This window comes from Beauveria bassiana (assembly GCF_000280675.1).
Source record: "Beauveria bassiana ARSEF 2860 unplaced genomic scaffold BBA_S00036, whole genome shotgun sequence".
NCBI lineage: Eukaryota > Fungi > Ascomycota > Sordariomycetes > Hypocreales > Cordycipitaceae > Beauveria > Beauveria bassiana.
Window position 1 is genome coordinate 72538 of NW_007930871.1, and position 12805 is coordinate 85342.

General features: G+C 52.1%; 5 protein-coding genes across 5 annotated transcripts; 2 read left to right on the forward strand and 3 right to left on the reverse strand.

Annotated features, from left to right (window-relative positions):
* Nucleotides 1-465: 465 nt before the first annotated feature.
* Nucleotides 466-1692, reverse strand: BBA_08551 (4-hydroxyphenylpyruvate dioxygenase; the record flags this gene model as incomplete). The annotated part of the gene is made up of 1 exon (XM_008603648.1): nucleotides 466-1692. The coding sequence occupies one exon, from the start codon at nucleotides 1690-1692 to the stop codon at nucleotides 466-468; it is 1227 nt and encodes a 408-aa protein (XP_008601870.1).
* Nucleotides 1693-4010: 2318 nt separating this feature from the next.
* Nucleotides 4011-4850, forward strand: BBA_08552 (uncharacterized protein; the record flags this gene model as incomplete). The annotated part of the gene is made up of 1 exon (XM_008603649.1): nucleotides 4011-4850. One exon carries the CDS (start codon nucleotides 4011-4013, stop codon nucleotides 4848-4850), a length of 840 nt encoding a protein of 279 aa, XP_008601871.1.
* Nucleotides 4851-5006: 156 nt separating this feature from the next.
* BBA_08553 (uncharacterized protein) lies at nucleotides 5007-5263 on the reverse strand (the record flags this gene model as incomplete). The annotated part of the gene is made up of 2 exons (XM_008603650.1): nucleotides 5007-5052; nucleotides 5118-5263. 2 exons carry the CDS (start codon nucleotides 5261-5263, stop codon nucleotides 5007-5009), a joined length of 192 nt encoding a protein of 63 aa, XP_008601872.1.
* A 312-nt stretch (nucleotides 5264-5575) lies between these two features.
* Nucleotides 5576-6664, forward strand: BBA_08554 (60S ribosomal protein L27; the record flags this gene model as incomplete). Its single annotated transcript, XM_008603651.1, has 3 exons — nucleotides 5576-5638; nucleotides 6174-6510; nucleotides 6618-6664. 3 exons carry the CDS (start codon nucleotides 5576-5578, stop codon nucleotides 6662-6664), a joined length of 447 nt encoding a protein of 148 aa, XP_008601873.1.
* A 688-nt stretch (nucleotides 6665-7352) lies between these two features.
* BBA_08555 (triose-phosphate transporter) lies at nucleotides 7353-8752 on the reverse strand (the record flags this gene model as incomplete). The annotated part of the gene is made up of 4 exons (XM_008603652.1): nucleotides 7353-7730; nucleotides 7784-8415; nucleotides 8481-8548; nucleotides 8619-8752. 4 exons carry the CDS (start codon nucleotides 8750-8752, stop codon nucleotides 7353-7355), a joined length of 1212 nt encoding a protein of 403 aa, XP_008601874.1.
* Nucleotides 8753-12805: the final 4053 nt, after the last annotated feature.

Consider the following 12805-nt stretch of genomic DNA (forward strand, 5'->3'; position numbering starts at 1 on the left):
CCAGGCAAGGCCACAGTACGCGTACGTCTTGGAGCTTGTAAATTTGATGGATTTGCACATTTTAGCATAGTAATAGGCGCATACACGGGTGTAAAGCACAAGTACGTCACTTTTCGAACGGAGTTTGATTCTATTCTTGGAATTTTTTTTGATGGATTATTGTTCTTTATATAGCTCAAATAAAGAGACTTAAGAAGTCGGTGCTCATAAATCAGAGCAGTTCAAGACAAAAACCTAGCTATGTACTACCGTGCAAATGCCATACAAGTTTATATCATGAAGAAGCGTGCTAACAATCAAAATGAAAAGTCTTGCGTGAGAGAACCTTGCACCACTCTTGGCAACAAGGCCAAGTTTCGCAAAACAAAAGAAAGGGCGACGTGACCAAAAGTTACAACGACAAGACGAAGAGAAACTTTGCGGTTTCTTTTTTTGGGAGGCATATTCCTGCAAGCAGCACTTGCTTTACAGGTTACCACGCTCGGCCTGCTCACGCTCAATGGCCTCAAAGAGGCTCTTGAAGTTGCCGGCGCCAAAGCCCTCAAAGTGATTACGCTGGATAATCTCAATGAAGACGGTCGGGCGGTCCATGAGGGGCTTGGTGAAGAGCTGGAGCAGATAGCCGCCCTCGTCGTAGTCGATGAGGATGTTGAGGCGCTGAATGGTATCGAGGTCCTCGCGCAGCTCCCACGCGCGCTTCTCCGTCTTGAGGCGGTGGCGCATGGTGTCGTAGTACGTCTGCGGGACGTTGATGAAGTCGACGCCGCGGGCGCGCAGCGCGGTGACGGCGCCGATAATGTCCGGGGTGAGGAGGGCAATGTGCTGGACGCCCGGCCCGCTGTTGAAGACGACGTACTCTTCAATCTGCGACTTCTTCTTGCCGGGCGCGGGCTCGTTGATGGGCATCTTGACGAGGTTGTTGGGCGACGCCATGACGACGGAGGAGAGCGCGGAAAACTCGGTGCTGATTTGGTTGTCGTCGACGGACCAGAAGCGGTGAAAGGAGAGGGCCGTCTCGTAGAAGTTGCAGGCCGCGTTCATCTCGTCCCAGTCTTGGTTGCCGACGCAGTGGTCGATGCGGGCGAGCGGCACCGCCGGCGCGCTGACGCTGCTGGTCGACGGCTTTCCCGCGCGGAACCCGGGCATAAAAGTGCCCGTGTAGCCCGCGCGGTTGACGAGCGTGTGCGTCGTGTCGCCATACGTGCGAATCACCGCCGTCGTCACCGCACCGTGCTCATCGTCGGTCACAGTCCGCGGCGGCTGCACCGCCACCGCGCCGCCCCGGACCGCACCATCATACACGGCCGCGACATTATCGACTTCAAAAGCCACGTCCTTGACGGCGTCGCCGTGACGCTCCAGATGCGCGTACATGTCGACGAGCAGCTGGCGCTCAGCGGCCGAGATATTGGCCGCCTCGTCGTCGGCGGGCAGGTGCGCGGCGGAGCGCAGCGGCGAGGTAAAGACGAAGCGCACGGCATTGTTGGAGACGACGTACGAGGCAAAGAAGCGCGAGCCCGTCTCGAGGCCGCGGTAGGCCTCGACGTGGAAGCCAAACAGCGTCGTGTAGTACGAGGCGGCCTGCTTGGCGTTGCCTACCCACCAGGTGACGTGGTCGTAGCCGGTGAAGTTGCCGACGGGCGCGGCGGCGTCGGCGGGGCGGGAAGTGGTGGCGATGGCGGAGGGAGCCATGATAAGAAATGTGAAGCTGTTGGTGATGGGTGTTGTTGGTCTTATAGGAGAGTGACAAGGTGGTGGTGCTTGATGGGGGGCGTGTGTGTGATGCCAAGCACTTGCACTGTGAGAGTAAACGAGTCTCTAGTCTGTTGGAGTAACGGGCATAGATGGACAAGATGATTGTACAGGGTTAAAAGTAACAAGAAGCAGAAACAATCTAGTGTCGAAGAAGGGGGGGTCTCAGAAGTCTTATAAAAGCCCCGGGGGGGTCATGGTCGCTCGGTCGGCTTAGCTGGGGGGCAGGAGAGGGAAAGCAAAATGTGTGTGTCAGGCTTATTTTCGAGGATTCTCATTCGTCTTCAAACATGCAGGCCCAGGTTTTTTTTTCACCCGGTATGTTCAAATGACGGCAGCGGCTGGATGCCTACCTACTTTTTTGTGCAGTCTGCCGCCGAACCCGTGAAAGCCGCGCCGGAAATGCCCCGCGCCCCCCATCCCCGCGGCCGGTGCGATTTGAGCCGCACATCTTTGCTCGTTCCGCACTGGTGGATGCTCATGTGACGGCTCTCGACGGCGAATATGTACAGCGCGTAAGGTACTTGTTTTCTGTTTCTCTTTTTCTCCGCGATTCGAACTGGTTTTTTCTCAATTAGTTATCTTTTTTTTAAAGGGGGGATATTTTATTGTCGACAACGGCATTCTCCCCTGTTCAGAATTGATGTGTTGGTGGGGAAACAGCAAGCCGTCCCCCGGAATCGAAATTGACAGTGTCTCACTCGTATCTGCCATTGTCTAGCTCATTTAAAGCAAAAATCATTAGTCATGGATGAAACAAGTACTTACTGATACTTTCAACTGTAAACGTGAACTGATGTAATATTCACTCGCCGTGGCCCCAATCGCCAGCAACGTCACACAACCGCAACCCATTTCGCAAAGCCGCCGCCGGGTGGTGGTCCCCATTTGCCGCAAATCTCGGGGAGGGGGGGGGGGGGGGCGAAAAAAAAAAAGGATGCGGAATTGGAGCGCGCCTAGAATAAAACCGCCGCTAGTTTCCAAAAGTGATAAGTTGAAAAAAGGCAGAAAGTAAAAAGGAAAAAAAAGAGTCTGGCTCCGTTCAAAGCCGCTCCTTGCCGTCCCTAGTATTTATTATGGCCATTCCGCTTAGGTCGCGTCTCCACATTTGCCGCTTTTGGATCGTCGCCAGCTCGGTGTAATTGTTTATGCAAGATGCACCAGATATGGCGAAAACTGCTTGATGCCTTTGAATTTTTTCTTTTAGGCGAGAGAATATTTGATAAATAAATGGGCGCGGAATAGCCTTCCCGCAGGCTAGGTCTCATCATCCGAGACAATACAAAGGTTTTACTATGCTGTGCCGCTGTACAAGGCCGTGCTCCTTTACCAGCACCAACTAAAAGGTCATGTATTATAAATAGGAAGACGAAGCACAGACACTTAAGCGTGGGGTTTCTAAAGATAAATGTCGCTGGTGGAGTGTAATCTTGGCGTGTTTGATAAGAAGCGAAACATGATTCCCCTCATGTCTTCTTGCGTGTCTAACCTGACATTCATCCTCTTTTATATAGTTGAACCGCCAACACGCCCACGAGACCAGTAGTAAATGTGAGGAGACCTGTCGCACGAAATGACAGGACAAATAGAAGTCCAATATCCACTGTGATACACACAACTCTTGTTCACTTACAGATCGTCAGCATACCCTTGGTAGGATGTGTCACCCTGACACTACCAGGATAATGCTCGTCTAGGATATACTGCTGAGGCACTCTTCAAGTATCGAGTCTGGGAGATACTAGATGCACAAAAATGCTGAATTTTGAGCTTCCAGTCGTGGCGTGGGCGACATTTGCACCAATGCATCAAGGCTGTTGGGCGGCAGACATGGCGTGGAGTATGCCGTCGTTAGCCGCAGGGCAGTTCCTCTTATAGTTGGCAACGGCATGAGTAATAACCGCTTGTAATAACAGAGTCGTTGAGGTATCTTGAACAAGTATCAAGGCCTCGATAAAGGGATATCATTATATTTCATTTTAGCAAGCAAGTATGAAGAATCCTCCCTGTAGAAAACGCGGAATCCATCGCACAGGTCGGCGCAGACTAAGCCCCGCGCCATGACGGAAGTGGTGGGGTGGCGTCCGGTTCAATATGGTAAAGACTACAACACCTCCGAAACGAGGAAACATATAATAAATACATCAGCACACCCTACCCCAAATACAAGCCGTAGCTCCTAAAACCCCAAGACAGCGATACGCGACACATCAAACGTCTTCCCGTTCGCATCACACTCACCCCCCCACCTGCCCGTCATGGCTGTCCACGTCGACCTCTCCCAGAGGGACATGAACGTCCTCGAAAAGATGCGCGACCCCGACTTCAACCCGGAAGCTAGCCTCGTGCTCGACGAGCGACTGCCGCGCGACCCGCACCTGACCGACCCGGACCTTTACGACGAGGTGTCAGCCCGCGAGCGCGCCATCATCCAGTCCCTGCAGGCGCTCGAGACGGAGCTCGCGCAGACGCAGGCCCCCGACAGCGACGAGCGCGCCGTCGCCGGCTACCGCTCCGCCATCACACAGCTCAGCGCCCTCATAGCCGCGCACCCGCAGTACGCCAGCGCCCGCAACAACCGCGCGCAGGCCACGCGCCGCCTCTACGGCGACCTGATGTTGCTCGGCGTCACCACATCCGCCAGCAGCAGTGCCGCCTCGATGCCGCTGCTGCCCGCGCCCGACCGCGCCGAGAAGCGCGCGGCGGCCGCGCTCGCACTCGAGGACCTCGACGCCTCGGTCGCGCTGCTCACGCCCGAGCGGCTCGCGACGCCCATGGCCCCGACGGCGGCGCGCACGCTGTCGAGCGCGCTGACGCAGCGCGGCGCCGTCTACCTGCAGACGGGCAAGATGCTGGCCGCGGACCACCACCGCACGCTCGACGTCGACCCCGGCCGTCGCGAGAGCGCGTGGTCGGCGCATAACTTCCAAGAGGCCGCGTCGCACGACCTCGCGCTGGGTGGCCGCTACGGCAATGAAATAGCAAAGAACCTCGCCGTGAGCGTCAATCCGACCGCGAAGCTGTGCGGCCAGATTGTCCGCGAGGCGATGCGCAAGGAGTATGGGCCTGGCTTCATGGGACCCGAGGCTGAGGAGTAGAGAGCCAGTCGCGATGCGCCGCAGAAGCTAGTCCTCGGCTGATCGTTTTCTTTTGTTTGGTTTGTGTGCTCATTTGGGCATTTGGGGGTATCAAGATCGTATTACTATACAGTAGCTACTAGCATTGGGAGGACTAATGGCGTTTTGGTGTTTGCTTTATGACGCTTTTGATGAGGCCGGCGCCGATTTAAGACCGAGTCGGCTATAGAAAATGAGTCAGCAAATATATGAAAATGAGAAATGGATCAACACTGTGAGTGATCGTACCGGAGTCCTGTTTGAATCGTTTGGCTCGTGCTGTAGCCCTTGGCCTCTTCCTCTCGGTTGATGCGTAGGCCGGCCGCCGCCAAACCAATGACGACCGCAAAGATGGGATCAGCCACTTTTGATATAATGTAAGTCGGCGCAGGCATTTCGAGTACCGGCAAATGCAGCTATGAATGAATTGGTTTCGGGGTGAGTGAGCTGTCGAGCAACAAAAGTCCGAGATGAGGTGATGACTAAGAGACCGTTCCCTCCAAACTGAGATCACGTGCAGTACATCCCACCTACTGCACACTTTTGCTTCATGCTTCACGTGATCGGGCACGCTCGCTTGGGAAACAGCCCACAAACCCCAAAAAATTTACCAAGCCCAAATTTACTGTATCACGGCTTTTGTGTCCCGAAAGTGTGTTTCTGAAAAACCTCTGATCCCACACACCACAGCCCCTCCGCCCGACAAGATGAAGTTCCTCAAGGTCGGCCGTGTCGCCATCATCACCCGAGGCCGCTATGCCGGCAAGAAGGTACGACTTTTTTAATTTATTGGGAGATTCGCCGTTGCTGGGTTCGGAAGAGATTGGTCGCCGCCAAAAAGTTGGACAGGGTCTTGAGAAAACATTCAACGAAAACAATGAAGAGAGAAAGCTGCTACGACAATGCGCATACGAATTGACATCCGATTACCGTCATTGATCATTCACCGTTGGTCGATTTGCTAAACATGCGACCGAGCTACGACGGAATAAGGTCTCTTGACACTGGCATCGATTGGAACGACGCCATACTGAGATCGAGCGCAAGAAACGCTTCCGATTGCCGTCACATTACTGCGACGCTCCTAGATATACGTGTTTAGCACCGATTTTGACGGACTTGCTACAAGTTCAAATATCACGGCAGCCTGTCTCTCGATGTGGACCGCTGGACGTTTTCAAGAGACCTCAGACCCTGGCATGCGACATCCAACTCTTCCTCCACGCCGAACTCACGACCCGCGATGCAAACCCCCCTCCTCGTGCCGTCCGACCTCGCCCAATGCTAACCCTTTTCCTTAACCAGGTCGTCATCATCCAGCCCGTCGACAACGGCAACAAGCCCCACCCCTTCGGCCACGCCGTCGTCGCCGGCATCGAGCGCTACCCCTCTAAGATCACCCGCCGCATGTCCAAGACTCGCCAGGAGAAGCGCTCCAAGGTTAAGCCTTTTATCAAGGTCATTAACTACAACCACCTGATGCCCACCCGCTACACCCTCGAGCTTGAGGGCCTCAAGGGCTCCGTCACCGCCGACACCTTCAAGGAGGTCTCGCAGCGCGAGGACGCCAAGAAGACGGTCAAGAAGGCCCTCGAAGACCGCTACACCAGCGGCAAGAACCGCTGGTTCTTCACCCCTTTGAGTAAGTTTTTCTTATACTCGCTTCGCTCGATATGCACGGAGAGAGAAGTGAGGTGGTTTGAGAGGAGATTTTTTTTTTGCTAACGAGGTTGAATTTAGGATTTTGAGTCATACGGGAGTCTTCCGTTATGGTCATGGGAGTTGGCGGGATGTAAAGAGCATTCGGATGGCACTTGAGGAACCCAGGGTTTTTCTTTTATAATGGGCTTCATGTGAAATTCGTCCAATTACAACACAAAAAAATAAAACGACACAAAAACTTTACGTGAATCTCGCCTTTGCGCTGTGAAGACATGGTTTTGGCAGTGAATGAATTGGAGGTATAAAAGCAATGAGTATGTTGTCTTCTTTCAGGCTTGATATGATTCTGGCGTCAATAGCAAATAAACATGGAACACTTTCTCTACACCACTTGCACAGTAGGTACTCAGTGTTTACACCACTATGTACAATTCACAGTTGACGCAATAATTCAAATTCCAAATCATTTCTGCATTTCTATATGTATACTGTCCATTGTTCAACGCCGTTTAAAGAAAATGAGGGCTAGACTATTTTTTTGTTTTTTTGGCGAGTTGCATTTGGATTTTGGCATGCCTGCGTTGCGGACTTTTGCTGCTCTTGATCTTCGTAGTGCGTCGTGGCAAGCTGTCCTCGCGTCCTGCGCCTAGCTCGGCTAATTATACACGGGTCAAGGTTCTAAAAGTTGACACTTTTCCTGCGCTGCGCTCCATTGGGTTGTTGAGCTTGCAGACTGTATTACAAGCGGTGTCAGGTCTACACCGCGAATTTGCTCCTGACAAGCGGTACGTCGTCGGCTTTTGATTGTGCATTGTGACCAACTCAGTTGGCATCAGTCTTGCCTATCTCACTAGTGACGTCGGCAACAAGCCCTCCAGGATTGTAGTTGGGCGCATATGAAGGGGCCAGGCTACTGAACAAGAGGGCGACGGTGAAGAAGATCATGACAATGATGCTGAGCTTGCGCAGAATAGGCTTGCGAGCACCAAACTCGGCCCATTGGCGAGAGGCCTCACCAGCATAGCCCTTGAGCTGGTCATAGCCGAGCTTGTAGTAGACCATGCCGCCGAGAGCGATTGAGTAACCGAAGAACTGCAGGGGAGTAACGGGAGTGCCCCAGATCATCATGGAGGCGACGACGAGCAAAATGTCCTTAAAGACACCGCAGAGGGTCAAGACGACAGCGGATGTCTTGCCAATCTAAGTAGACAATGTAAGCAAAAGTACGGCACAGGTGCAGAGATGGAACTTACAAGGAAAACAACAGAGACGTTGAGCATAAAGGCGCAAAGACCGTTCAGGAAAAAAGTAAAGAGACCGACATGGTAAACCTCGGCCATGCTGACCTTGGGGACCTCCCAGAACAGAGCAACGAGACCGTTCATAGCAGCACAGACAGGAGCAAAGTAGTAGAGGGAGACGAGGGGGTCCATCTTGAAGTCGGCAGAGCTCAGAAGACGCTGAACCATGGTAAGACGAAGGGCCTCGAAGAGAATACCAGCCATTTGAAAGAGAAAGCCGACAAGGACGAAGTCGATCTCGCCGAACGAGGCAATGATGACACCAACGACGATGGCGGAAACGTTGAGGAACTGCTTGATGTTGGGCTGCGAGACACCCAGGCACCAGCCGGCGAGAAGGACAGCGACGGGCGTGGTAGCCTTGAGCATCTGGATAAAGGCAACAGACAGGTAGAGGTAGGTCAGGTTACCGCAAATCAAGCTCAGACTAAAGAAAAGACCGATAGGGACAACGGCGCGGAGGTAGACACGGCCAGTCATCTTGACATTTTTGCGACCATCGAGGACAGTGGTCCAGCGGGCGAGGGCCTGGGTGACGACGGTAGCAAAGACCAAGTGGTAGGTGGTGAGGATAACAGGGTAGCCTGCGGATGTATTAGTTTCAGTATACGAGTGTCGTAAAAGGTGTCGCGGTCGAGTGGAAACGTACGGAATTTGAGGGTATCCAGAATCCACTTGTTGAAGAGGATGACGGAGGAGGAGAAGCCAATCCAAACACTTGAACGAGTTGGTTAGTTACTTGTTCTCAAACTATGCGAGCAGAAAGCAGCGCGCAAGATGGACCTACAGAACATAGAGAGCCGGATGAATGCTGCCGGTAGCAGGCTGAGGCTTCTCCGAGGCAGGGTTGACGGTAGGGAGAACTGGCGCAGCGTTGCGAGGCGCATCGCCAGACACGCGCACCTTGTCTTCGGTAGACATGACCGGTATGTACTGTAGTATCGAGGATTGAATTGAGTGTGCAAGATGGCCGAACAGTGGTAAATAATGTTATTGTGAGATGCTGGGTATCGCGAAGCTTGTGGCCGCTGACGCAATCTCAAGGGGGGCGAGACAACGGGAACGGTTGGAGGAGCAGTGCAAACGATGGAGACGGGTAAAGAGCGGTTTTGGACGGCAACAGAATAGAAGACTAAAAGAGAAGCCGGGCGGTTCCTGTGATAGGAACACAAAGAGAAGGAATGGAATGGAAGAAAGACGAGACGCGCCGCAGAGGAAAAAAAAAGTTCGGGGAATAAGGTCTTGGCGAGGAGGATGAAGTCGTGGGGGTGGGAGGACGGGGGGCGGCGGAAAAAAAACTAACGTTGCAGTTGATTAGCGGAAGATTAGGTGAAGCGAAAGCGGGCGGCGTGGAGCGCCACAGTGGTAGGTAGGGAGGTACCTTCAACTGGGGAAGCAAAGTGAGACTGGTTTTTTTGAACTGATTTGACGACTCGGACGCCTCTTATTAGGCTCTCAACAGTAGCCAGCAGCTTGCCTGATACTCTCTCAGGCAGAGTTTACAGGGGAGCGGATAGCTTCAGCTGAGGGCTACAGTGGGTTTGGCGTCTCTGGACAAGGTCGACCAGTCCTGGAAGAACACCTTTTTTCAAGTGCCTATTTCCGTAGCAATGAGCTGTTTTCTCTATATAGATCCTCAATTCTCACTCTCGATTGATTGATTTTCAAAGTATTCATACAGCTTCTTTTAGTGCGTACTTGTGGTCCAGAAGACGGCATCGATAATCGACAAGTCCCTCTTCGGTTGGGAACTGGGAACTTCCATTGGGAACTTCCATTGGGAACTTCCATTGGGAACTTCCATTGGGAAAGGCGGGCAAAGGATCCTACCTAAAAATAAATAATAAACGGGAGTTAGCGACTGGCAGAACTCACTAGCGGCAGACTTTGCGCTAGAATTTGGCGGTTGGCGAGGTATGCAACTTCAATTTACGCCATCATTCATCATCATCTTTGTGGCGCAGCACGAAAAGAAGATGGTTCACATTCCCTTCATCTTTCAGGTCCCAGCTTTGTGTTGCATACTATGCTTCTCTGTGTTTCAGCCTTCTTTTTCTCACTCTTTGCATCTCGTGTATCTGGCCCAAAGCGACGGCAAACACTGCTCGGCAATGCTTTGTACAAAGACGAAGGTCCACCCCACCACCTTTACTGCTCACATCAGAAGTATATCACAGTCATTACAGCCATCACACACACTGTCTGTCATTCCTCGGATGGGTGGCACAGGACAGTTTGCTGCTTTTGCCCCTGAAAATGATAGTCGGCGGGTCAAGCCAGTGATGCGTAAGAGGCGGCGATCGTACGTAGAGGTAGAGTGGGCTATGCATAGGTAGCTGGACGCATGTGCATGGTACCGGTATCAATGTCAAACCGCGCAACACCAGGAATATGTTACCTGCTTGTCGACTGCGCCCTTTCGAAATTTTGGGGGGGGGGGCGCAGCCAGCTTTGATTGAAACGAAACAAGTCAGTGAACCGTTTTCCTTTCTCGTAGCGACTTTCATCTTGTTTGATATAGGGTTCTAGACCCTGTTGCAATACCGACACGACTTGAAAATTCCAAGACAGGGGTCATTATGGCGGGGTGCCGGGAGGGAAGTTAGCCATCCGCTTCTGAGCGGGGCCGCCCACCGGGCCACTGCAGCACTCAGATAAGCACTTCTCAGCGAATCAAGCCAAGCACGTTGGTTGTCGAAAATGGCGTCTGGGTGAAAACCGGTGCTGAAGGATGCTCGTAATTTAAATTCTTGCAACATTGGACGGTTACCTCCTTTTCTTTTTTTTGCCCCCATCTCCAGATACGGATAGCATTCGCCCGTTCCAGCTACGGCACCGCCTGCATAGTGCATGCCGCGCCGCATGCTATCATTGTGATTTCATGCTCGTGTTTCGTCATCTATACTCATCGTTAGCAACCCTTTCTTTCGCGTGAACAAAAAGTTGAGGAGCCAACAGGGGACTTGCCACGAGGCTGACTCGCCTTGACGCACTTGGTTTCGCGGGAGGCTGTGGGCCGGAGCTGATAGCGTCAAAAGCCAAGTAGAAAGCTTGGCATCCCGCCCGTGGTATCTCAACGAAACGGTTGATGCACATATAAATACCATGTTCTTATATGGTAGATCTCCGACAATGACTCCCGCAAAAGCGGGATCCGTCCCCAGACTCTCAGTCCGAAAGGGTAGGTCCCAGAAACACAAAACAGAAAAAAAAAGACGATTCATCAACATGAAAATAGGGAGCACGTGTTACTACTGGCACACACTATAACTATTTCATGAATCAGGGTCTCCGGCCCAGAATCAGTGTCATGAAAATATTCTCACATAGTAGCCGCTTCTCCCTGTAATCCGTATAGCTCGCATTAATACCCTTAGCTTGTCTTTTGACAGTAGGTAAGGTAGCCTTCTTGCTTTCGTCGCCCATAATTGTTGCGTCCGCACGTCATGTCTCGATGCCATGTGTCCATTCCAGCGTTGGTCGAGTTACGTCTGACGCAATTAATGCTTGCTTTTGGCTTGTCAAGCTGGTGCAACGCCGACGGGGATGAACGGTGATCTGATGTTTCAGAATTGTGGCTACATACCCAAGGGCCAACCCACGTTGCCATGCTGTGCACGCCAGAAACGTGCAGTTTTGTTCTCCGTGGTTGAATGCTTGAGTGGCACAGTGGCAAGTGGATTTGGGTCATAAAAACTAGCGCCCATCTTTCGACAGGCGCCAGAAAATTGAAAATGCTTCTTTGTTTGACTGCCGCCCGAGAAGAGACTTTAGCGAGCAAATGCAGAGACATCAAGGGCTTTTTGTAAATCGGCACAAGGATTCCCTATCTAGCGTGCCTTCCAGCTAGCAAGCTGGGTGTTGGTCGGTTGTTGAGTGAGGAAAATTGATGTTGACTTTCTTTTATTCACGTGCATCTCGATAATCGTCGTAAATGTAGCAAGATCAGCCACATTAATATGTGAGCACGCGGTAATGATAGTCAGGGGTTTGTAGATCGAGTAAGCTAACTAATCTTTGACCAATAAGGTAGTACATGTTTTGCTAGCAGTTCGCAAAGCCGAGTGTCGTGGCACGACATGACGGATGATGTGCAGAGCTTGTCGCACTTGAGACGAGGGACATGTTATTCAAATTTCTGAATGAACCACTCTGGTGGATTAGGGGAGATTACGGTAATAAAGGCTCCCGCTAGAGGCATCTTGAGGCGCAGATTGCGAGCTTCTTCATCACAGACCTGCAGAAACTTGGCAGCCACTCCAGCCAGTGATGACCTAGTTAGAAAACAAAATGCACGTGTAATTACCAAAGTAGTGCAGCAAAGACCAGAGAAGAGGTGCCAGGCTTGGTTCTGGCTTGTAATTATAACCTGCTCCTTGTGTGCACGTCTTCACATGTAACACATATGGCTTGAACTACCCTGCAGTGGTATCTACGAATATAGCAGCGACGGGGGCAAGCCGTGGCATCAAACCTGGCTCTCCCGAGAGATATGGTGATATGGGTCTTCGAGGTGATTGTCCTGTCGCTGCGGAGTGTGGTGTGTCATTGAGGATTCTTTGGAGGTTCTTTCTGCATGGTGACATTGAGCGCGGATCCAAATTAGCAGCGCCTAGCGAGGTGGCATTGGCTGCCTGTTCATCAAACAACGGAAGCTGCGTGACGAGCAGCCAAACACACCAATATCATGGTATTTATGCCAGCAGTTCAGAAAGTCAAGCAATCAACAAGCTGTCGGCCGGAGTTGTCCCTCAGGATTCCCCCAGCTTCAAACGATCGACGGCCCATCAGGTACCTATCAAGCCTGAAGTCATAAGGTGGGGCAAACTAGACTACACACGTAACCACCCCCCACCCCCTCGCCAGAAGCCATTGAGCCATTGATTTTAGCGTCCAAGACCAGTCGGGCAGGCTCCATTTCAATTTTCCGAGCGCTCAAAAAGAGGTTTGAGAGTTTCTCAGGGGACAATGGCA